Here is a 23361-nt window from a genome sequence, read left to right on the forward strand (position 1 = left end):
CCAACCTCATTGCCTGTGAAGCCCACACTGGCTGATTCTACCTCCTTCCTAAGATCCACAAACCTGGCTGCCCCGACAACCCATTGTCTCAGCTTCTGCCTGTTCCACCGAACTCATCTCTTCCTACCTTGACACCGTCCTGGCCCCCTTAGTCCAGGGGCTCCCCACTACGGTCGGGACACCATCCATGCCCTTCCCCTCCGCCCAGATTTTTGTGTCCCCGGCCCCCAACACCTCATCTTCACCATGGACATCCAGTCCCTGTACACATCGATCCGCCACGACGAAGGTCTCCAAGCCCTCAGTTTCTTCCTCTCACGCCGACCCAACCAGTATCCTTCCACCGACACCCTCATCCGCCTAACTGAACTGGTCCTCATCCTCAAGAACTTTTTCTTCCAATCCTCCCACTTCCTCCAAACCAAAGGGGTAGCCATGGGTACCCGCATGGGACCAGCTATGGCTGACTGTTTGTTGGATACTCAGAACAGTCCATCTTCCACAGTTACACCGGCACCACACCCCACCTGTTCCTACGCTAGATTGATGACTGTATCGACACTGCCTAGTACTCCCACGAGAAGGTTGAATAGTTCGTCAGCTTCACCAATACTTTCCACCCTGATCTCTAATTCACCTGGACCATCTCGGACACCTCCCTCCCTTTCCTGGACCGCTCCATCACTATCTCTGGCAACTGACTAACCATATAGACATCTCCCACAGCTACCTAGGCTACACCACCTCCTACCCTACACCTCCTGTAAAAACACAATCCCTTATTCCCAATTCTGCCACTTCCACCTCATCTGTTCTCAGGATGACCAATTCCTCCTCAATGGTCCCAGATGGCCACTTTCTTCCATTATCACAACTTCCCTTCCCATGTGGGTGACGATGCCCGTCAACACAGCTCCTCCACTTTACACACCACTGTCCTTGAACCCCACCCTTCCTAATGCAACAAGGACAGAACACCACTGGTCCTCACCTTCCACCACACCGACCTCCGCATACATCGCATCATCCTCCACCACCTCCAAATGTACCCCACCACCAAAGATATATTTCCCTCCCTATCAGCGTTCTGGAGAGATCATTCCCTCTGCAACTCCCTCATCAGGTCCACACCCCCCCCACCAGCACACACCCCACTCCTGGCACCTTTCCCTGCCACCAAAGGAAGTGCAAAACCTGCGCCCACACCACTCCCCTCACTTCTGTCCAAGGCCCCAAAGGATCCATCAGAAATTTAACCTGTACCTCTGCCAATGTCATCTAACGAATCCATTGCACCTAGTGTGGTCTCCTCTACATCAGGGAGACAAGAGGTCTTCTTGCGGATCCTTTCAGAGAACATCTCTGGGACATCAGCACCCACCAACCCCATCGCCCCATGGCTGAACACTTCAACTTCTCCTCCCACTCCATCGAGGACATGCAGGTCCTAGGCCTCCTCCAACGCCCCCCCCACAACATTATCCCAGTCCGAAGCCTCCAACGTGGCACTGCCCTCCAGACCTGTCCATCATTCCCCCCCTCTGACCTATCATCTTTTCCCTCACCATCTACCTATCGCTTTCTCAGCTACCTTCCCCCCCCACCCCTGGCCCAAATCCCACCCACCTCCCATTTATCTCTTAGCCGCAGTCCACAAGCCTCATTTCTGATGAAGGGCTTTTGCCCAAAACATCGATTCTCCTGCTCCTCGGATGCTGCCAGATCTGCTGCGCTTTCCCAGCAACATGCTTTCGTCTCTGATCTCCAGCATCTGCAGTCCTCACTTTCTCCATATAGATCACATCCAGCGCGCTGCCCTCGTCAAACCTCTTTGCTACTTTCTCAAAAAACTCAATCAAGTTCGTGAGACATGATTTCCCACGCACAAAGCCATGTTGACTATCCCTAATCAGTCCTTGTCATTCCAAATACGTCGAGATCCTGTCCCTCAGTATTTCCTCCAACTACTTGCTCACCACTGACGTCAGGTTCACCGGTCTATAGTTCCCTGGCTTTTCCTTACCACCTTTCTTAAATTGGTACCACGTTAGCCAACCTCCAGTCTTCTAGCACCTCACCTGTGTCTACCAACAATACAAATACCTCAGCAAGGGGTCCAGTAATCACTTCCCTAGCTTCTCAGAGTTCTAGGGTACACTTGATCAGGTCCTGGGGATTTATCCACCTTTATGCATTTCAAGACACCCAGCATTTCCTCCTCTGTAATATGGCCATGTTTCAAGATGTCACCAGCTATTTCCCTACATTCTATATCTCAATTACAATTCAATTTCTATAATTTTCCACATGTATCAATACATAAACCAGGATAGCCCATAAACTAGCAATGAGAAAGAACTTTTCAGTCAGGGAAGTGCAATCAAAAACAGAGAGAAAACAACAAAGTGACAGGACTGAAGGAGGGAATCTGGTGGTTGGAGGCTGAGTAAGGACTTGAAAAGCTTCAGTTAGTACTGGTGTTCAGCATTAAGCAGATGATGATGTTGAGTATCGAAGTAAAGCTGGGAAAAGACAAGGAGAGGTCTCAATGAAAGAATATGTATTGATCCTTTAAGGATCTTTCCTCTTGATTTGGGTCTCAGCGTGTAGCACCCTCATTTCAGAATCGCAAGGATGTGGCATTAATACATAGAATACAACAGTGCCTCGGGATGGCTCCTCAGGGATATCCTCTTCCTTTTTAGGCAATAAATTGAGGCTTCCTCTGATCTTTCAGGAGTGTGTGAAATAGATTATGGCTTTATTTCAAAGAACAATATGGGAGCCTGCCCCCTGTGCTCACCAGGTTTATCGCTCAACTGTAATTACAAAAAATAGATAACTGGTTATTATCGCTTTGCTGTTTGTGGAATTTGACTTTGCACAAACTGGTTGCTGTGCTTCCTAATGTAATGTAATGGAACAATATTGCAACACTGACTAATCATTGACTTTAAAATGCCTTGTGATATCCAAAGATTGCAAAAGTTTCTATATCAATCAAGACTTTCTACCCTGTGGACCATGGCAAGAAAGGTAATCCAGATATGGACTGGATACACAAAGAACTGGGCATTCTTGGTATGTGAAGGATGGTAACCTTTGAGGAAGTTTGGCTTCAAGAAAATTATAGCTTAAGGCTTTCTGGTAGACAGACAGGTAGCTGCTCATGTTTGAAGGACAAGTTACAACAATGCTAGTAAAGGAAACATTCTGTGGAGGAAACAGAGCCCATAAGATTTATAGCTCAGGCTGAGGCTCAGGTTGTAACTTTGCTCGCTGAGCTGCAAGGTTGGCTTTCAGACATTTCATCACCATACTAGGTAACATCACTAATGAGCATCCAGTGAAGCGCTGGTATAATGTCCTGCTTTTTAGTTGTGTGTCTTGGTCTCCTAAGATGTCATTTCCAGTTCTTTTTCTCAAAGGATGGTAGATGGAGTCCAAATCGATGTGTTTTGTGATGGAGTTCCGGTTACATGTTATACAGGTCAAAATGTTTTACATACAGATGAAGGAGGACATCACCTCAACAGGGACAACACATCCATCCCAGAACAAGCTAAACAGAGACATGCATGGGAATTCCTAGAGGCTTGGCATTCTAACTGGAGTGCCATCAATAAACACATTGATTTGGACCCATCTACCGTCCTGAGAAGAACTGAAAATGATATCACCCACCTTAAGAGACCAAAATACGTAAATAGAAAGCGGGACATAACATCAATGTTTCACCGGAGGGTCACTCATGATGTTACCTAGTACGGTGACAAAACATCTGAAAACAAACCTTTCAGTTCAGCGAGCAAACTTACAACCTGAAACAGCCCATTCAGAATGTAGTAAAGCATGCCAAGGTTCAATGCCCCTAGACTTAGCTAGAAGTACTGACTGGAAAGGCTGATGGAGTGAACGTTGGAGATGTATAGGATGACATCTGTATAAAAAAAATGTAGATTTGAATTTTATACATATAAATAAATAAATCGAATGCAATACATGAAAACAATAGATAATGAATATTGAATACTTGGAAAATCAAACAATTTAAAAAAGAACATACTTACATTGGCTGTGGCCAACATATTCTCAGGGTCAACTAAAGTGCGGAGTAGTCCCATAAGTTGGACTGCACCACCCAATTCAGGGTCTGGATCACAAATCATATGCTCAATGATGAGATTAATGAGCAAGATATCCTAAAATAAAGTACAGCAATAGTTAAGTTTCAAATTTAAATCAAGTTATGAACTAATACACGTAATTAAACAATATTCAAGTAGCACAAGCATTCATCGAGTTTCTCCTGTCATTTAACTTCAGGAAACAGTTTTTACTTGAACATAACAACACTTTAAAGTGTTGATTTTGGGAATTGTATTCCATGATTCTGTTGCCTGTACAATAATAAAGTTTGCCCCATATAATCAGCTGAGCATAAATTCTCTCCAACCACTGTCTTTAATTTGTTCCACAAATTTCTCTCTTGCGTTCCCTCGTAAAAGCTAAATGAGACTATTTCCAAACTTCGTATATTTGACTTAGAGATAAACTTCAATTGCAATGATAAACAATCACTGACTGCCTATTTACAGCTTCATAATACTGCCTCACTCCATCCCTACCTCAATTAACTTGCTACTGAAACCCTCATCATGCCTTTCAAATTACATACATTCCAAACGGTACAAAAAGTTCCTACAGAATAACCAACAGCCTGTAGGACATTGGAAAAATTAAAGTATCTTTCCAAATAAAAAATAGTTCTGCAAAGTCAGGTTAAAGATTGGACAATATAAAAGAAAAGCAAAGAATTACCAGATAAAAGGGAAAATTAGAAGTAGAAAACAAGACAGAAACGTAAAAATTGAAATGATAAAAGTTTCTCGAAATATTTTAAAACGTTAAATGTGCATTGGTTCCATAGAAATTGAGCATATTAAATTAATAATGGAAAAGATGATGGCAAAAGAATTTAATGAATATTTTACATTGGTCTTCATTATAGAACAGTTGATCCCAAGCATTCCTTTTAGTTACAAGATCACTTTTTAAATTTAAGTGCAAGCCAGGATCTACCCAGAAGAAAATACAGAAGAAACCGTTTGCTTTTACAATATACGATATGAATCTATACCAAATGTATATTAATCTTCATGTTATCCTCTACTGTCAAGAGTTGCTGGAGGCAGTCAGTGGGTCTGGCAACATCTGAGAAGAAAAATCAGATAACATTTCAGGTCCGGTACCCTTTCCTGTGGTTTTTCTTCACGGATACTGCCGGACCTGCTGAGCTTTTCCAGCTGCTTCGGTTTCTGATCCATGTTATTTCAGTCATTTGGTTTGTCTCCAGCACCACCTTATTTTAATTTTTTTGTAATTATCTCGCTGCCTCTTTTAATTGGATTATGGGTCATCCCTTTGGTGTTTTTCAGCTATTAACACTATATTCATTCTGTCTAACATCGTTGGTCACCTGCAGAGACTTATTATTTGACAGTCTACTCACACCATTTCTATGATCTTTTGATTTCTCTGCCCTTGAGATATAAGGTCATAAATTCTGTGCTGTGTGCTTCCTTCTTACTTCACCTGACGAAGGGATTATGCTCCAAAAACTTGTGATTTCAAATATACCTGCTGGATTATAACCTGGTGTCATGCGATTTCTGACTTAGTCCACCCCCGCCCAACAGCGGCACCTTCACACGTACATTATCTGCCATGGCCTTGACATCTGGCTTGTAATTTGAGACTGCTCATGGTCACAGTCATCAAATGGGGGTTGCTGGTGCAATACTTGGACTTGATTACAGTCACTTGGAAGAATGCTTGCTTCAAGAGAATCACTGATAGCATGTTCTGGATTGCTGTGATTATTTTTCCTGAGTGGCAAGCATTAACTTGTGGGGTACTGCAGGAATCAGTGCTTGAATTCAGTTATTCACAATATAGTTCAATGATTTAGAAGAGATAACTAAAAGTATTATCTTCAAGTTTGCTGACGCCACAAAGGTGGGTGAGTGGATGAGTAGTGAGCAGGATGCACAGATGCAAATGTGTTGCTGGTCAAAGCACAGCAGGTTAGGCAGCATCTCAGGAATAGAGAATTCGACGTTTCGAGCATAAGCCCTTCATCAGGAATCTTTTACTCGAGGATGCACAGATGCTTCAGTATGATTTAGCCAAGTTGAGCGGGTGAGCAAATAAATGGCAGATGAAATGCAACATAAATAAATTAATCCGCTTTGGTAGCAAACACAGGAATGCAGATTATTTAATTGGGAAAGGGGATGCTGCAACGAGCCATAGGTGGCCATGTACATGAGATGCTGAAAGAAGCATGCAAATGCAACAGATAGAGAAAAAGGCTTACACAGTTGTCGAGTCTTTGTCATAGAGATATACAGCACAGAAATAGATCCTTTGGTCCAACTCGTCCATGCCAACCAGATATCCTAGATAAATATAGTCCCATTTGCCAGCATTTGGCTCATATCCTTCTAAACTCTTCCTATTTATATACCCATCCTGACGTCTTTTAAGTGTTCTAATTATATCATCCTCCATCACTTCCTCTGGCAGCTCATTCCATACACACAACATCCTCTGTGTGAAAAAGATGTCTCTTTTAAATCTCTGTCCTCTCTCCTTAAACTTATGCTCTCTAGTCTTGGACTCCCCGACCCCAGGGAGAAGACATTGTCTATTTAACCATCCATGCCCCTCATGATTTTAGAAATCTCTATAACGTCACCCCTCAGCCTCCGACACTCCAAGTATATTAACCTCCATAGAAGAGGATTTGAGTACAGGAGCAAGGACGTCTTGCTGCAATTATACAGAGCCTTGATGAGACCACACTTGGAATATAATGTACAGTTTAGATCTCCTTATTGGAGAAGGATATTCTGGCTATAGGAGGAGTACAGAAAGGTTTTACAGTCTGATTCTTGGGATAGCAAGACTGTCATATATAAAAATAAAGGACTGGATCAATTGTAATGGGGAAATATATGGGAAGGACCTCATAGAAGCCTATAAAATTCTAATAGGACTAGACAGAATAAAAGCCAGAATAATGTCCTTGATGACCAGAGAGTCCAGAGACCAGGGTTAAAGTTTAAGAATACAGGGTAAGCCATTTACAGCTGACATGAGGAGGAATTTCATCAACCAGAGAGTGGTGAACCTTTGGAATTATCTGACACAGAAAGCAGTTAAGGCCTGGAAACTGAATGTTTTCAAGAAGCTAGATATAGTTCTGAGGGCTAAAAGGCACGGGGAAAAAAAACAGGAGCAGGATACTGAGCTGGATGATCTGCCATGATCACATTGAATGGTGGAACTGGTTCAAAAAGGCCTAATGAACTACTACTGCTATTTTGTTACTTTGTTTCATCATTGTTATTAAAGACTTTGAATGCAGAATCAGTAGCTACAGTTATTCTTTGCTAATTACTTCGCCATCTGTAAATGATTTCTTCCATTTTACCAGATGTTGGCAAATGCAGAATGACACTTCAGTGCAGGCCTCACATTTCTGCTTGTTTTGAAACAAAATATAGTGCTGAGCTTCCAATTGGCCTTTAAGTTCATCAATTTTCTTCGTCTCATGCAGACCCTTCAAGACAAAACTATCTTGGAAATTACTGTGCATTTTTTCATTGTTTTATTCCAAATATACCTTCTTACTTATCGACATACTGGTGACATTCAGGACAAATGGTCTTATCTTTTACGTAAAGTCAGAGATCTATAGCACAGAAGCATGCCCTTCAGCTCAATTAATACACGCTGACCAGGTTTCCCAAGCTAAACTAGTCCCATCTGCCTGGATTGGCCCACATCCCTCTAAACCTTTCCTATCCATTTACCTGTGTAGAGTCAGAGAGTTTACAGTTGTGAACAGAAATTCATTTTCTCATTCCGTGTGGAGTTTGCACATTTTTGGCTTCATTTTAGGTGGTACAGGCTCTTCACTTATCATTATTGTTCCAATTTGTACTATGTGACATCACTTGCCGCTGGTAATGTTATATATATGTATCTCTTCCAGACCTCAAGAACATCCAGAAAATGGATGCTTTCAACTAAAGGCATAGGAGGTCACTTCTGTGGTCAAAATTTATTGCTGGGGCGCCTGGTTGGCTTGCGTTGCTAATATATTGGATGTGAGGCATGTTAGTGTTCTCTGTAGTTTTTCTTCACCCTACATGGGCCTAATAGGTAAGCAGCTGAAGTGGAAACAAGCACTGCAAGTCGACAAAGAATGAGCAGAAAAGCGGGACCAGCTGAGCTAATCTTGCATAGAGTCTGCACGGACATGAACAGCTGAATAGTCTCCAAAGTTTTCAATATAGTAATGTACTGGCTTCACACATCAATTCATATCATAATTTTTATACATTTGTTTGCACTGCAATGAAAAAACTTGCTTTATGCTGTAATGGTCCATGAGCATGCAATTTTCTCTTGTTTGTGAAGAGGGAACGAGGGTGGGAGGAGAGATCAACTAAGATAGACTCTGCATCTGACAAATTGGTCATGATCTGTTGGGTTTGAGTCAAGATTTGGTTGAAATGAGGTATGTGTTCCTTAATCCAATCTTGGTGCAAATTATTTTTAAATTCAGGGCACAGTGGTTAGCACTGCTGCCTCACATTTCTGCAGTGAGGCTCGGGTTCAATTCCCACCTCAGGCAACTGTCTGTGTGGAGTTTTCACATTTTCCCAGTGTCTGCTTGGGTTTCCTCTGGGTGCTCGGGTTTCCTCCCACAGTCCAAAAATGTGCAGGTTAGGTGAATTGGCCATGCTAAATTGCCCGTAGTGTTAGGTGAAGGGGTAAATGTAGGGGAATGGGTCTAGTCGGGTTGCTCTTCGGAGGGTCGGTGTGGACTTGTTGGGCCGAAGGGCCTGCTTCCACACTGAGTAATCTAATCTAATCCAAGTTCAACAAACTATATTTCAGGAGGGAATCTCAACAGTTTGCATTACATATTTTTCAAGCCAAGCCAATCACATTCATTCTGAACTATTCTTGTGTTTATAAATTGTAAAAGTACTCTATTCTCTTTGATTGTATTTTCCAAGCAAGCATAGCTGGGTGAGTAAGTGACAGTGTTAGATTTCTGGCATGGAATGATGAAGTAACAATGCTCTTTATTTGAGCTCACAAAACGCTTGCTGGGGTAAAGAACTAAATACATCTTCCTTAAAAAAAAACTATATATAAACAGTAAGGGAATGGAACAGGGATTTTAGCTGTGACATTTTTGTGTCTTAAGCACTTTATACAAGAAAGTAAGAGTGAATAATTGGAGATACAAACACAACACATCAGATTTTACACACTCTACATAACTAGTTCCAAGCCTCTATTCTGTTATTAAAGAAAGCAGATGATCTTGGACTACGTGAAGGAAATACACCACAAAATTGTGAGAACTAAATGCAACAGCAAAGCTACCTTAATGAGCAGACACAGGCAAGTAAAAGATGGCAGCCCAACTTCATAAAGGAAAAAAAGTGCAAGAAAACAAGTTAAATATGTACAGCACAGAAACAGACCCTTCGGTCCAACTCGTTCAAGCCAACCAGATATCCGACATTAATCTAGTCGCATTGCAAGCATTTGGCCCATATCCCTCTAAACCCTTTCTATTCATGTATCCATCCAGATGTCTTTTAAATATTGTAACTTTACCAGCCTTCTCCACCTCCTCTGGCAACTTATTCCACATACATACCACCCTCTTCATGAAAATGTTGCCCCTTAGGTGCTTTTCAAATCTTTGCTCTCTCTTAAACTTATGTCTCTAGTTTTGGATTCCCCAACCCTGGGGAAAACACCTTGACTATTCACCTTATCCATACTCCTCACAACTTTATAAATCTGTGGAAGGTCACCTCTCAGCTTCAATCAATAGTTATTTGGTAGCACTGAACTTACGTATTGCTGGAAAAAGAATGACATTCTTGGAACTGGCCCTGATGAGTACAAGTTGAAAAGTTTAAATACTGAACTTGAAATTTTTAACCAGTTATTGTTGGTTTTTCAATCCCTGAAAATCATATACCTTTTTGGTCCAAGCTTTCACAATGTGAAACATCTAATTAAAAAAAAAGACATTAATTTCAAAGAAAATCTCTCTAAACATTTAATTTTTATTTCATGTTAATCATGCCAAGTAGCAACCTTGTAAATCTGCCCAGTACTCCCAGTTGTTTCAACACTTGTTCCAATGACATGGAGTCCAACAATGTACACTGTCATTCAATATGATCCTAACTAAGGCTTAATACAAAAATAAAATTTATTTTAAAGCATCAGGACATTGCAAACTATTTTGCAGTCAACAAATTACTTTTGCAATACAGAGGCAAACAATTTGTGCACACTAAGGTTCCACAAACAATAACGATGAGACAATCTGGCTGGCAGATGTTCAGGAATAAAAACTGGCCAGGTCACTGGAATTCCTTTGCTCTTCATGAATGGATAAGCCTACTTGTACGTGAGAGCTCAAGACTGGCCCTCATGATCTGAAAGCAGTTACTTTCAAAAACGTGTACAGGTGTCTGTCTAAATTGTGTACATAAGTTTCTGGAGAGGCATTGCCGTCTGACTCTGATTAATCAATACATCTTGAAATCTTCAATACTGTTACTGCACATACAATACTAGGTAACACTGTAATGGTTTAACAATTCGACAACCTATTAATCATCTTAAATGCTCACTCACTCTACCATTCTGTTGGTGCAGAGATACAAACAAGGAGTAGGACTGTTCCAGTAGCAACTTTCAAGTACACAACCTGGTAAGATCGGGGCATTAGGCACATGGAAACAGCACCAACTGGAAATTCATCTCCAAGATACATATCAATGCCCTATGGTTCTTTCACGGTCAGTCAATGAAAATCCTTGAATTTCCTCCATATCACTGTTCTGGGTATACCTGCATTACATGAATTGCAGGAGTTGAAGGCACACGATCAAGGATAATTAAGGAATGGTAAAAAATACTTGCCTTCCCAGCAATGCATTCATCCTAAGTAATTACTAAAACAAAACGCATCTAGCTTGACAAACCAAAATAAACTATGCCTTGCATTCAATCATTTAAGAAAAACAACTTTCAATTACTTACATCATCATTTTGTTGAGCTTCCTGCATGACAAATTCTCGTACCATGGATGGATTATACTCAACCAAGTAGGAAAATATATCAGTGGCTGCACTTCGCACTTGAATGTCATCCATGCCCTGGAAAATTAATAATTTAAAATTCAAGCTATTCAGACTAAGTACACATTTAATGGATGAGGAAAGAACACAGTATCATCTTAATCAAATTACACCAACAGAATAATCAATACCATTTTCAGAAAATAAGTGCCTTCAATATAAAGGGCAGGCTCTATGAATGCTCCCTACAGTTGTATTATTGATAGAAGTAGCTACTGCTAAAACTGCATGAAAAGGGAAGGTGCCTTCAGCCAAAGCATCCTTGAAGGAAAGGCAGGTTTCTTTACATACCACTCTCAGCAGCAAGCTAATTCTTGCTTAGACAGGATTTGAAAAGTGTACTCCGACCCATTTACATCAAGGCCAGATATTAATTCAACTTCACTTCTTCAGACTGCTAGATGCACTCTAGCTATAGAGTAAAACTATGCTTTGGAGGTGTTTAAAAGCAAATCACCATGGTGCCCGGTTTAATGATCTACCCATTAAAACTTCCAAAATTTACAAACTAAACCTCTTGACTGTTCTGGAATTCAGCAATGCTACAAGTCCCTTACATACATGTGCGTCTGCTCAGATACAAACCTCGAGACAGAGGGAGCAAGGCAGGCAGAACGAGGACAAAGGAAACTTCAGAAAACTCCGAACAATCTTTGCCAATCTTCTTTCCATGCCAGTATACTATCCACAACACCATGGATATTTTGAGGATGGATGGCAATCTATAGTGGGGGTGCTACAGGGATCAATGTTGGAGCTATGATTATTTACAATATATGCCTCTTATTCCTGATGAAGGGCTTATGCTCGAAACGTCGAATTCTCTATTCCTGAGATGCTGCCTAACCTGCTGTGCTTTGACCAGCAACACATTTGCAAATATATAGTCATGACTACAATGACAGAAATAAATGCACTATTGCCAAGGCTACCATCACACAAGAATAGGTGGGAAGGCAAGTGGTGACACCAGGCATCTACAGAGGCATATAGACAGAAGTGAGTGGATTGAAAATAACTTGGCAGATGCATATAATGTAGGAAAAAGTGAGATATTGCACTTTGGTGAGAAAAGGAGCTGAACATTATTTAAACGGAGAAAAAAAGTGCAGAAAGCTTCAACAAAGGGAGGTTAGTGGTCTTTGTGCCGAAATTGCATGCAAGTTCAGCAGGCAATGGGAAGGGAAATGGAATGTCGGACATCATTTCCCACGGAATACAATATAAAAATAAGGAAGTCTTGCCAAAACTATGCAAGGTACTAATCAGACCATACCTAGAATATGAAAAACAGCTTTAGTCCCCTTATCAAAGGGGCTGCATACTGTCCAGAGAAGATTCAGTAGGTATATCTTGCATATGAAGGGAGTAATTGGGCCTGAATACACTGAAGCTTAGAAGAAGAAGAGGTGATCTTAAATGAAACCTACTAGAGATTGTTAGGAAAACTTGAAAGACTAGATGAAAGGTTGTTTCTTCTTGTCGGACAGTCTATGGTCAAAAGTCAAAATCTTAGATTGAGGGAGTTGCCCACTTAGCAAAGAGATCAGAAGGAATTTCTTTATATGAAAATAGTGAATTTATTGAATTCTTTACAGCAGAGGGCTGGAAAATGTGGGTTAAATGGATGTAAATTTGCTTACTGAGCTGGAAGGTTCGTTCAGACGTTTCATCACCATACTGGGCAACGTTGTCAGTGAGCCTCTAGATGAAGCACTGGTGGTGTAGCCCACTTTCTATTTATTTATTTATGGAAACAGGTCCTTCAGCCCAACAAGTCCACACTCATCCACCCAGACCCATTTCCTGTTCACTTATGCATCTAACACTATGGGCAATTTAGCATGGCCAATTCACCTGGCCTGCACATCTTAGGACTGGGGGAGGAAACCGAAGCACCCAGAGGAAACCCACACAGACATAAGGAGAATGTGCAAACTCCACATGGACAGTCGCCAGAGGCTGGAATTGAAGCTGGGTTCCTGGCGCTATGAGGCAGCAGTGCTAACCACTGTGCCACCGTGCTGCCCATTTTATGTTTGGCTTTCCTTGGGATTCCCCAAGGGACAGATTTTTAAACAATAAGGTAGTCAAAGAATATCGGAACCTGGAGTGGAGGATTATCAGAATAGCCATTATTTCTCTAAATAGCACAGCAGACCCAAAGGGTTGAATGCCCTATAACTGCTCCCATGCCAAATAGTCTTGCAGTTTCTGTAAAGAAGCTTCTTGATAGCATTACATTTTGTTCCTGTTCTTCTGAACCTGAACACCCATTTAAGGGGAAGCACTGGAGTTGTCCCTTACCAGATCAGATTCAAGTATGCAGTCCAACAGAAAGTTGAACTGAAAAATCAAGCTCAGCTCCTCAACCTTTGTGTTTCTTAATCATCATACCTGAAATATTCAGTATCAGCTGATTCACAATATTGTGTATGAAAGGGATGACAAGCCATTACTAGTGGCACCTGATAATTGCGAGAGCGATGGGTATTGTTTGGAGTTTTAGTTCACCAGGATTTTGATGAGGGTAATTTACTTTCATTAAAACAGTAGTCTAATATATTTTTAAGCACATTTTAGAAGAGAAATTTACCTTGAGACAGTGCTAATTCTAATTGCAACAGACAATTCTAAGTGCAACATAACACAATTCAGTTCAAATTCCTTGCAGCTGCTATCACTAAAGCTAGATACCTGAAACTCCTCTTTAATATTCAGATACCTAAACCCTGTTTCATATTTCATTCTGTGCAGCCTAGTGGTATTAGCAGTCATGCTAGTGGAGGGAAGGCTAGATCCAAAGTGTACTAGCAGAACTCATGACACCTTGGTGTCTTCGCTCAGCTACTTCTACAATTGTAGTTTCAAGGTCTGTGGTTCTCCTCCTTGCCCAGTCACGGCATTCCATTATTTTTGGAATCTGGGCTAAAAGGGGTCATGAAATAGCTTTAGCGAGCAGAATTAAGGAGATCCCAAAGCATTTTATTCTTATGTAAGAAGCAAGCAGGTAACTAGAGAAAGGATTGGTCCACTAAAGGATAAAGAAGGAAGGCTGTGTGTTGAACCTGAGCAAATGGGTGAGATTCTAAATGATTACTTTGCATCAGTGTTCACGTAGGAGAGGAACATGAAGAATCTTGAGATTAGAAATAAAAATTTGATTAGTCTGGATCATGTTAACATAAGTAGGGAACCAAGTGGTGAACACATCATCAATTAATTATGGGCATATTTTTAAGGTGAGAGGAGAAAGGCTTAAAAAAAGAGAAACTTCTTTTTAAAACACTGTGTCAAATTAACTTCCAGAGGAAATGATAGATGTGGTTACACTTACAATGTTTAAAAGGGACACCTAGATAAGTACACGCATAAGAGATGTTTTGAGGGATATAGGGCAAATGCAGGAAGGTGGAACTAATTTAGCTTGGGATTATGGTCGGCATGGACTGGTTGGACCAAAGGGTCTGTTTCCATGATGTATGACACTATTACAATGACTCTATGGACACGTAGGGAAGCAGTGACAAAGTGACCATGTAACTGAATTGGCAATCCAGAATCTCTTGGGTAAATTTACAGGAAAATAGTTAGAATCCTGTCATAGTAGATGGTGGTATTTGAATTCAATTAAAATCTGAATAGGAAAAAAAGGTTTAATGGCTACTAAGTAATCGCTGTCAACTGTCATAAAAACCCATGTAAAGTACTATAGTTCTCTATTGAAAGAAATTTACCATCTTTTCCTGATCTAACCTACATGTAACGCCAAACCCATAGTAATATGGTTGCTCTCTGGATAATTACAGATGAGCAATAAATGCTTTCCTTACCAGTGGCGTCTACTGACACGAACACATTTTAAAAATGTTTTTCAGCGTAAAACACAGTCTCTTCTACCGCACAAACCATATAATCATGCAATAGGCCTCATGGTAAAGGGTAATAGTGGAAGGATGCTTATCGGACGAGAGGCCTGTGACGAGGGGTGTGCCTCAGGGGTTAATGCTGGCTTATCTATACCAATGATTTGGATGATAATGTACAAGGCATCATTAGTAAGTTTGCAGATGACACTAAAACAGGCAGTACTGGGGAAGTTAGGTGAGAAATGGCAAAAGGAGTTTAATATAGATTAGTGTGAGATCTTGCATTTTAAAAAATCAAGTCAAGGTAGGAGTTTCATAGTGAATGGTAAGGTCTGAAGGAGTTCAGGTGCATAGTTCTCTGAAAGTGGAATCATAGGTAGACAGGGCAGTGAAGAAGGCTTTTGGCACAGTGGCCTTCATCAGTCAGGGCATTCGGTGTAGAAGTCGTGAAGTTATGCTGCAGTTGTACAGGACATTGGTGAGGCCACACTTGGAGCATTGCGTTTCAGCTTTGTTCTATAGGATGTCATTAAACTGGAAAGGTTGCAGAAAAAAATTACAAGGATGCCGCCAGGACTTAAGAGTCTGAGTTATAGTAAGAGGTTGGACAAGATAGGACTTTTTCTTTAAAGCGTAGGAGACTTGTACAGAAATGTCAGAGTTCATGAGAGGCATGGACAGGATGAATGCACTCAGTTTTCCCAGGATTGGGGAATCGAGGACTAGAGGGCAACATTTTAAGCTAAGAGGGGAAAGAATAAAAGGAAACCTGAGGGACAAATGTTTTTACAGAGGATGGTATGCATTTGGAATGAGCTGCCAGTGGAAGTGGTTGAGGAGGGTACATTAACAACATTTAAAAGGTGTTTGGACAAATACATGGATAGAAAAGGTTTAGAAGGACATGCGCCACGTGCAGGAAAATGGGATTAGCGTGGATAGATATTTTGGCCTGCATGGGCAAGTTGGGCGGAAGGGCCGGTCTCCGTGCTGTAGGACTCTATGACTCTCAGTTTTGGAAGAAGCGTCCAGGAGAGTTTTCTAGAGCAGTAGGTCAATAGTCCGATGAGGGAAGGGGCCATATTGGACTTGGTATTGGGGAATGAGCCAGGACAGGTGGTAGAAGTTGCAGTGGGGGATTTCTTTGGGAACAGTGACCACAATTCTGTAAGTTTTAGAATACTCGTAGATAAAGAAGAGTGGTCCTAAGGGAACAGTACTAAACTGGGCCAAGGCCAATTATATCAAAATTACGCAGGAGCTCGGAAATGTGGATTGGACACATCTATTTGAAGGGAAGTCGATATTTGATATGTGGGAGTCTTTCAAAGATAGGTTAAAGATTGCCCCGTTGAAGGCAAAGGATAGGAAAGGGAAGATTTGTGACCCATGGATGACAGGAGAAATTGTATGACTAGCCAAGAGGAAAAGAGAAGTGTAAATAAGGTCTAGGCAGCTAAGAACAGAATGGGCCCTGGAGGAATATCGGAAGAGTAGGACAAATCTTAAACAAGGAATCAAGGGGTCATGAAATAGCTTTAGCGAGCAGAATTAAGGAGATCCCAAAGCATTTATTCTTATATAAGCAAGCGGGTAACTAGAGAAAGGATTGGTCCACTAAAGGATAAAGAAGGAAGGCGGTGTGTCGAACCTGAGAGAATGGGTGAGATTCTAAATGATTACCTTGCATCAGTGTTCACTGAGGAAAGGAACATGATGAAAGTTGAGATTAGAAATAAAAGTTTAATCAGTCTGGATCATGTTAACATAAGTAGGGAAGATGTGTTGGGTAGGCTAGAGGTTACCAAGGTGGACAAATCCCCAGGACCGTATTGGATCTATCCCAGGTTGTTGAGGGAGGCGAGAGGAAATAGCTGGGGCCCTGACAGATATATTTGTGGCATCATTAAATACAGGTGAGGTGCTGGAGGACTGAGGGGTTGCTCATGTTGTCCCCCTGTACAAGAAAGGTAGTAGGGATATTCCGGGTAATTACAGACCAGAGAGCTTGACGTCAGTGGTGGGAAAGTTGCTGGAGAAGGTACGGAGGGATAGGATCTATTTATATTTAGAAAAGAATGGGCTTATCAGTGATAGGCAACATAGTTTTGTGCGGGGGAGATCGTGCCTTAAGAGCTTAATAGAGTTCTTCAAGGAAGTGACCAAGTTGTTAGATGAAGGAAGGGCTGTTGATGTCATATATATGGACTTCAGTAAGGTGTTTGATAAGGTTCCTCATTGTAGACTAATGGAGGAAGTGAAGTCACATGGTGTGCAGGGTATTCTCGCTAGGTGGATAAAGAACTGGTTGAGCAACAGGAGACACAGAATAGTAGTTGAAGGGAGTTTCTCAAAATGGAGAAAGGTGACCAGTGGTGTTCCACAGGGGTCAGTGTTGGGGCCACTGTTGTTTGTAATATACGTAGATGATCTGGAAGAGGGCACTGTTGGTATGATCAGCAAGTTTGCAACTGACACAAAGATTGGTGGAGTAGCAGAAAGCATAAGGGACTGTCAGAGAATACAGGAGGATATAGATAGACTGGAGAGTTGGGCGGAAAAGTGGCAGATGGTTTTCAATCCAGACAAATGTGAGGTGATTTAGGCAAGACTAATTCTAGAGCAAATTATACAATGAATGGAAGAGCCTTGGGAAAAGTTGATGGGCAGAGAAATCTGGGAGTGCAGGTCCATTGTACCCTGAAGTTTGCTGCACAGGTGGATAGAGTGGTCAAGGTGGCATATAGTATGCTTGCCTTCATTGGACAGGATATTGAGTATAGCAGCAGGCAAGTCATGTTAACATCGTACAAGACACTGGTTCGGCCACATTTTAGAATATTGTGTACAGTTCTGGTCGCCATATTACCAAAAGGACGTGGACGCTTTGGAGAGGATGCAGAGAAGGTTGAAGAGGATGTTGCCTGGTATGGAAGGTGCTAGCTATGAAGAGAGGTTGAGTAGGTTAGGTTTATTTTCATTACTAAAAAGGAGATTGAGGGGGGAGATTTACAAAATCATGAAGGGTATAGACAGGGTGGATAGAGACAAGCTTTTTCCCAGGGTGAAGGATTCAATAACAAGAGGTCATTCTTTCAAGGTGAGAGGTGGGAAGTTTAAGGGGGATACACTCGGCAAGTATTTCACACAGAGGGTGGTGGGTGCTTGGAACTTGTCGCCAGCAGAGGTGGTAGAGGCAGGCATGCTAGATTCATTTAAGATGTGTCTGGACAGATGCATGAGTAAGTGGGGAGCAGAGGGATACCCATGCTTATGAATTGAGCGACAGATTTAGACAGTTGATTTGGATCGGCTCAGGCTTGGAGGGCTGAAGAGCCTGTTCCTGGGCTGTAAATTTTATTTGTTCTTTGTTCAAGCCCCGCTACACCAGAGGTGTGTAATACATCATATTAAGCAAAATAGCTTGGCTATTATAAGTTGATGGGTCATGCATTTGAGAAGTTAAAAAAGTTTAAAGTAGCAACATAAATGAAAGACATACAATCTATCCCTATCTCATGCTGCTCTAGCCAAGTGGAACATATGTGCTTGCATTAGCAAAGTATTCGTTAAAACATATACTGTCAAGATTAACATGTTTATTACGAAACAAGCTTCTGTTAGGAAGCCTTGCATGAAATGCTAATATCAGACTGAATAAATGCAAAAAATCCTCGATAAATTTTAATTCAAGGCAACCAAGCTTTGGATAACTGCAACACTGAAAAGGAGGATTAGGGGAGTCACTGGAAGCAGTCAGAGAGGATTCAAGCTTAATCCTTCAATTTGATCCATTTGGTGGATGTAGTCTGCAACACAGTCGTGCTATGCTGGACAGAGGGAAAAGAGGCATTCAATTTGTCTTTTCATTGTTATCCAGTAATCTTTGCTAAAAATGTTTCTGTTCAAGGAATTCACACACTATTAGGTTCACATGAAAAATGCTAATTTTGATGAGGTACTAAAGGGCTTTAATTTCCTTTGAAATTATGTCCTCTCTAATTTACGTTTTTAAAATTAACTTACCAAAATGACCTCAAGAGCTGGCAGTATACCCATATTTGACAAAGTCTTGAAAAAAGAGTCCCTGTTCTGAGGTTGTAAAGTTTGAGAAAATGCACAAAATTCTTTTAGAAAATTCACCTGAAATGAAAGCAAAATAATATTTGGGAGTGAGTTAAACCAATTCATAATATCGATTCCACTAATCATCAGACTGACGATGCTCAATAAGTTCTCTTTTGAGTACTACAATCATAATTTCACTGAAGGTCCTCAGATGCATAGCATGAAATTTTGAAAATATTATTCTCAGTTCCTGTCAAATGAAGCCCAGGTTTTTCTCCAAATGACAAGAGAAAGAACTTTATACCCTGCAACATGCTTTGATTAGGACCTTCTTGTTTATCCTATGAATGTTGGCATTTTCCTGCTTCCAAAAATCATTATCATTTTTCCATTCAGTTTCTTGCACATAAATCGACCATCGTGCTGTGAATGAAAGTTTCGAGATCAATGGAACACCAAATCTACTCAAGGATGTGCTGAAAAACTTGCAGTCACACCAAGTACCTTTTCTAAATGACTGTACAAAATAAAAATTCACTTCTCAAGGGATGCATAAATGTAAGATACAGAAGCTAGACCTCTCTATGTAAGGCATCTCAGTTTGCAAAAATAATTTTTACTTCCAAAAACAGTGACAGCTCTGCTCTGTACATTAGTTGCACCATCAGATTTTAGCCTTAAGGTTTAAGCACCAGTCTAAAATTAAATTAGTGGCTACTGTGAACCCCCCGTTCATATCTTCATCAGTGCGCACATATCTCACTTATGCCCACTCTTACCAGTTCCTGTCTCTTATCGTCATCTGTGGCATCATCCGTTAACTGTGCAAAAAGTTCTGTTAGGAACTTCTCATCTTCCTGAAGGATTGAAAACAAAAGATCCAAGATAAAGCTTAGAAAATACACAAGACGACATGTGCAAATCAATGAATTGGTGATTTTTGCTTGAAGTGCTGTGTGAAATGCTAACATCAGTCTAAACAAATGCACAAAAGTCCTGGATAAATGTTAATTTGAAGCAAGCAAGCAATTGGTCAAAGTGGGTGATCAAAGAACCCCCATAACATCCTGGTTAAAGATCCTTGCCGAATGGCTCATATCAGCTTTGAGGATAGGGGTGAGAATGTCACTGAAATTTCTTCAATTTTTTTGCACTACTGTATGACTAAATTATTTGTTAGTACACCAGCTCAACAACACTAAGTCATGACCAGTAATCAAAGTGGTGAACAAAAACAGATTGACACTTTCAAAGTTATAAACTGTGTTAGAGAGAGAGAGAGAGACTTGGTCACTCGTCGATTTTACTGCTCCTTGGATGCTGCCTGAACTGTTGTGCTCTTCCAGCACCACTAATCTAGAATCTGGTTTCCAGCATCTACAGTCATTGTTTTTACCTCGTCAGTTGTACTGATGTTCCTTTTAAATTCCTTTAGAAATATAGTTAAGCCCATTCATAAACCAACGGGCATAGCAGTTTTGATACTGCTAGCTACCCTTATGATGCAAACTGAAAATTAAGTCAAAGTTAATAAATCTGGCAAATTTGAAAGCAGCTAGTATAAAGGAACAACAATTATCACACAAGTTGCTGAATGTTTGTCAAAATCTAACTGGTTTACTTAACGACTTTTCAGACGAGCCCCACATTACAAGAATCATAGAATCCTTACAGTGTGGAAACAGGCCATATGGTCCACACTGACCCTCGAAGAGTATCCCACCCAGACTCATTCTACATTGCCTCTGACCAATTCACTTAACCTCCACACCTTTGGACTGTGGGAGGAAACCAGAGCAACTGGAGAAAACCCTCGTAGACATGGGGAGAATGTGCAAACTTCACGCAGACAGTCCCCCGTGTCTGGGATCGAACTCGAGTCCTTGGCGATGTGAGGCAGCAGTGCTAACCACTGAGTCACCATGCTGCGCACACTGCCCCCACCCCTCCCCACACGCAGCTGACTCAATTTTCTTAGGGTGATTAGATAATGGCAAAAAATATACTTTGACTATGATTAAACTCATTTACCATTCTCACCTGTATGGCAGCTAAGGCACTTTTGATAATAACTTCTAAACCTAGAAAGAAAAGGGCAGAAGGCACATAGGATTGCCATCACCTTCAAATTCTCTTCTATCTAATACCATAGTATACCTTCGTTATGCAGACTGCAGCAGTTCAATGTGGCAGCTCATCAACACAATACCCCATGAAATAACCTTTAAATGACAAGGTAAAATTGCCATTATACACATTTATTCAGATGGATACAGTAATCTGTAACAATTGTCTAAAAGGTTGATTATACAAACTGTGGCACAATATTAAATTGCTGTTCACAATGACACTTGCTCATGACAACTGCATTCATTTTTAGTTACAGTTTACACAGCAAAGTTCGACTGAAGTCCCAATGCTGACACAATATAACTCATTGCGAGAAAGTGCTTTGAGGCATTAGACAAAGGAAAAGGGGAAGACAGCAGTTTTGGTCAAGTTGTCGGGCTACATAGTGTGATGATAGCCAGTGACATTTTTGCTGCACCTTTTATGTTTCATCTTCACTGCAACCTGCAAAACCAGACACAAGACTTACAGCATTTAAAATTCGGAAAATAAAACAGCAATCCTTCTCAATATCACTGGGAAATAAATCAATCACAACAACGTATGTACAAAACGCTCATTTCATGTCAATTTAATCTGCAAGAAACACCCAAGTACAACTGGCTTGATTTTTCTACATTAGGAGATATTTTGAGCTATACAAAACTGGGGAAACCATGGCTTGGTTCATTTATGTCATAGTTATTGTTAACTACCGCAATTGAAGGGGATGGTTATTGAATGAATTCAAACTTAGAAAAACTTGTTTACAAATGACATTCTAATATTCTAAATATTTTAAAGCTCTTCACATAGCTCCTCTATTCTGAAGTGCAATGGCTTTTGTGGCAGGCTGACAACAGCTATTTTCCAGCAAGCTGAATGACCAGATAATTTGTTCACTGGCAGTATTGTCTGAGGAATAATGTCAATTAGGAGACTGAACGAAGTCCCTTGTTTCATTAATGCCATTTTGAAAATGTAATATAGGTTGCCAAAATCGGTGCTTTTTATAAAGGGAAAGGATCAAACTGGTGTTTACTGATCACTCAAAGATTTCCAGTCAGCCTGGATAATTCAACAAGCTAAATCATAATGTCAGAATATTGTTTGAGGGTATTTGACTAAGTTAATGCGTATGTCATGAGTAAAACCATAGCTAGAATACTGATATGTTGAAGGGAAAAGCAACAATGTTTATTCAAGATCAGAGAATCAGAGATGTTTACTGTGCAGAAAGAAGACAACCGGAAGCGGCAGATTCAAACAAATACCGGAGGAAAGATCACAGAAGCGCTTCACAGGAGGCTCCCAAGTGCTGAGGATGTCACCTAGACAGGGGACGAAATGTTTGCAACACAAATTCCCAGCTCGGCGAACAGAACCACAATAACAGAAGTCATTCAGCCCATTGCATCTGTACGTGCTCCCAAAAGAGCTAACTAGCCCTCTAAACTCATCATTTCTTTTGAAATCTCATATGGAATTCTCCTCCGTCACTCTCCCAGGCTGCACATTCTAAATCGTAACAACTCTGAATAATAAAGTTTCTCCTAATCTTATTCCTGGCTCTCTTGCTGACTATCTTGAAATTGTAAATTCTAGTTACTGAGACCTCAATTAGTGGAACCAAAATATGTTTTACCCTGTCAAAATTCTTCATAATTTTGAACACCTTAATATGATCATCTCTTAACCATCTCTGCTCCAAGGAGAATAAACTAATTTCTCTAATCTTTCCTTGTATCTAAAAGTTGCCATTCCTGGTATTATTCTAGTACTCTCGTCATGGCTTTAACTCTTCTTTAAATAAAGTGCCCCAAATGAACGTAATATTCCAAATGTGGTCTGACCAAGATAATTAAGTTAAGCAGCAACTTAAGTCAAAAGCTATTAAAACACTTGGCCCAATTGTATGTAAAGATGATTAAACAAAAGCAGCATCCGGGGATGTTCATTTGAATCTCTCTGCACAGATCGTGCCAGATCTGCTGAGTATTTCCTGATTTTCTGTTTTTATTTGACATTTTTGTTGTGGTTCTGTTCACCGAGCTGGGAA

The 23361-nt window shown here is 40.8% G+C and overlaps 1 protein-coding gene across 2 annotated transcripts in view; it reads right to left on the reverse strand.

Moving 5' to 3' along the window:
• Nucleotides 1-23361, reverse strand: part of smek1 (SMEK homolog 1, suppressor of mek1 (Dictyostelium)) — a 145256-nt gene that overhangs the window by 29916 nt on the left and 91979 nt on the right. For both annotated transcript variants that reach the window (XM_060829476.1, XM_060829475.1), the window contains exons 5-8: nt 19973-20050; nt 19152-19268; nt 11158-11274; nt 4071-4202 (exon numbers count right to left, since the gene is read on the reverse strand). In XM_060829476.1, the coding sequence (XP_060685459.1) occupies nt 4071-4202; nt 11158-11274; nt 19152-19268; nt 19973-20050 (444 nt within the window). The remainder of the gene's footprint in view (nt 1-4070; nt 4203-11157; nt 11275-19151; nt 19269-19972; nt 20051-23361) is intronic.

Source organism: Hemiscyllium ocellatum, chromosome 8 (genome assembly GCF_020745735.1).
Source record: "Hemiscyllium ocellatum isolate sHemOce1 chromosome 8, sHemOce1.pat.X.cur, whole genome shotgun sequence".
Lineage (NCBI taxonomy): Eukaryota > Metazoa > Chordata > Chondrichthyes > Orectolobiformes > Hemiscylliidae > Hemiscyllium > Hemiscyllium ocellatum.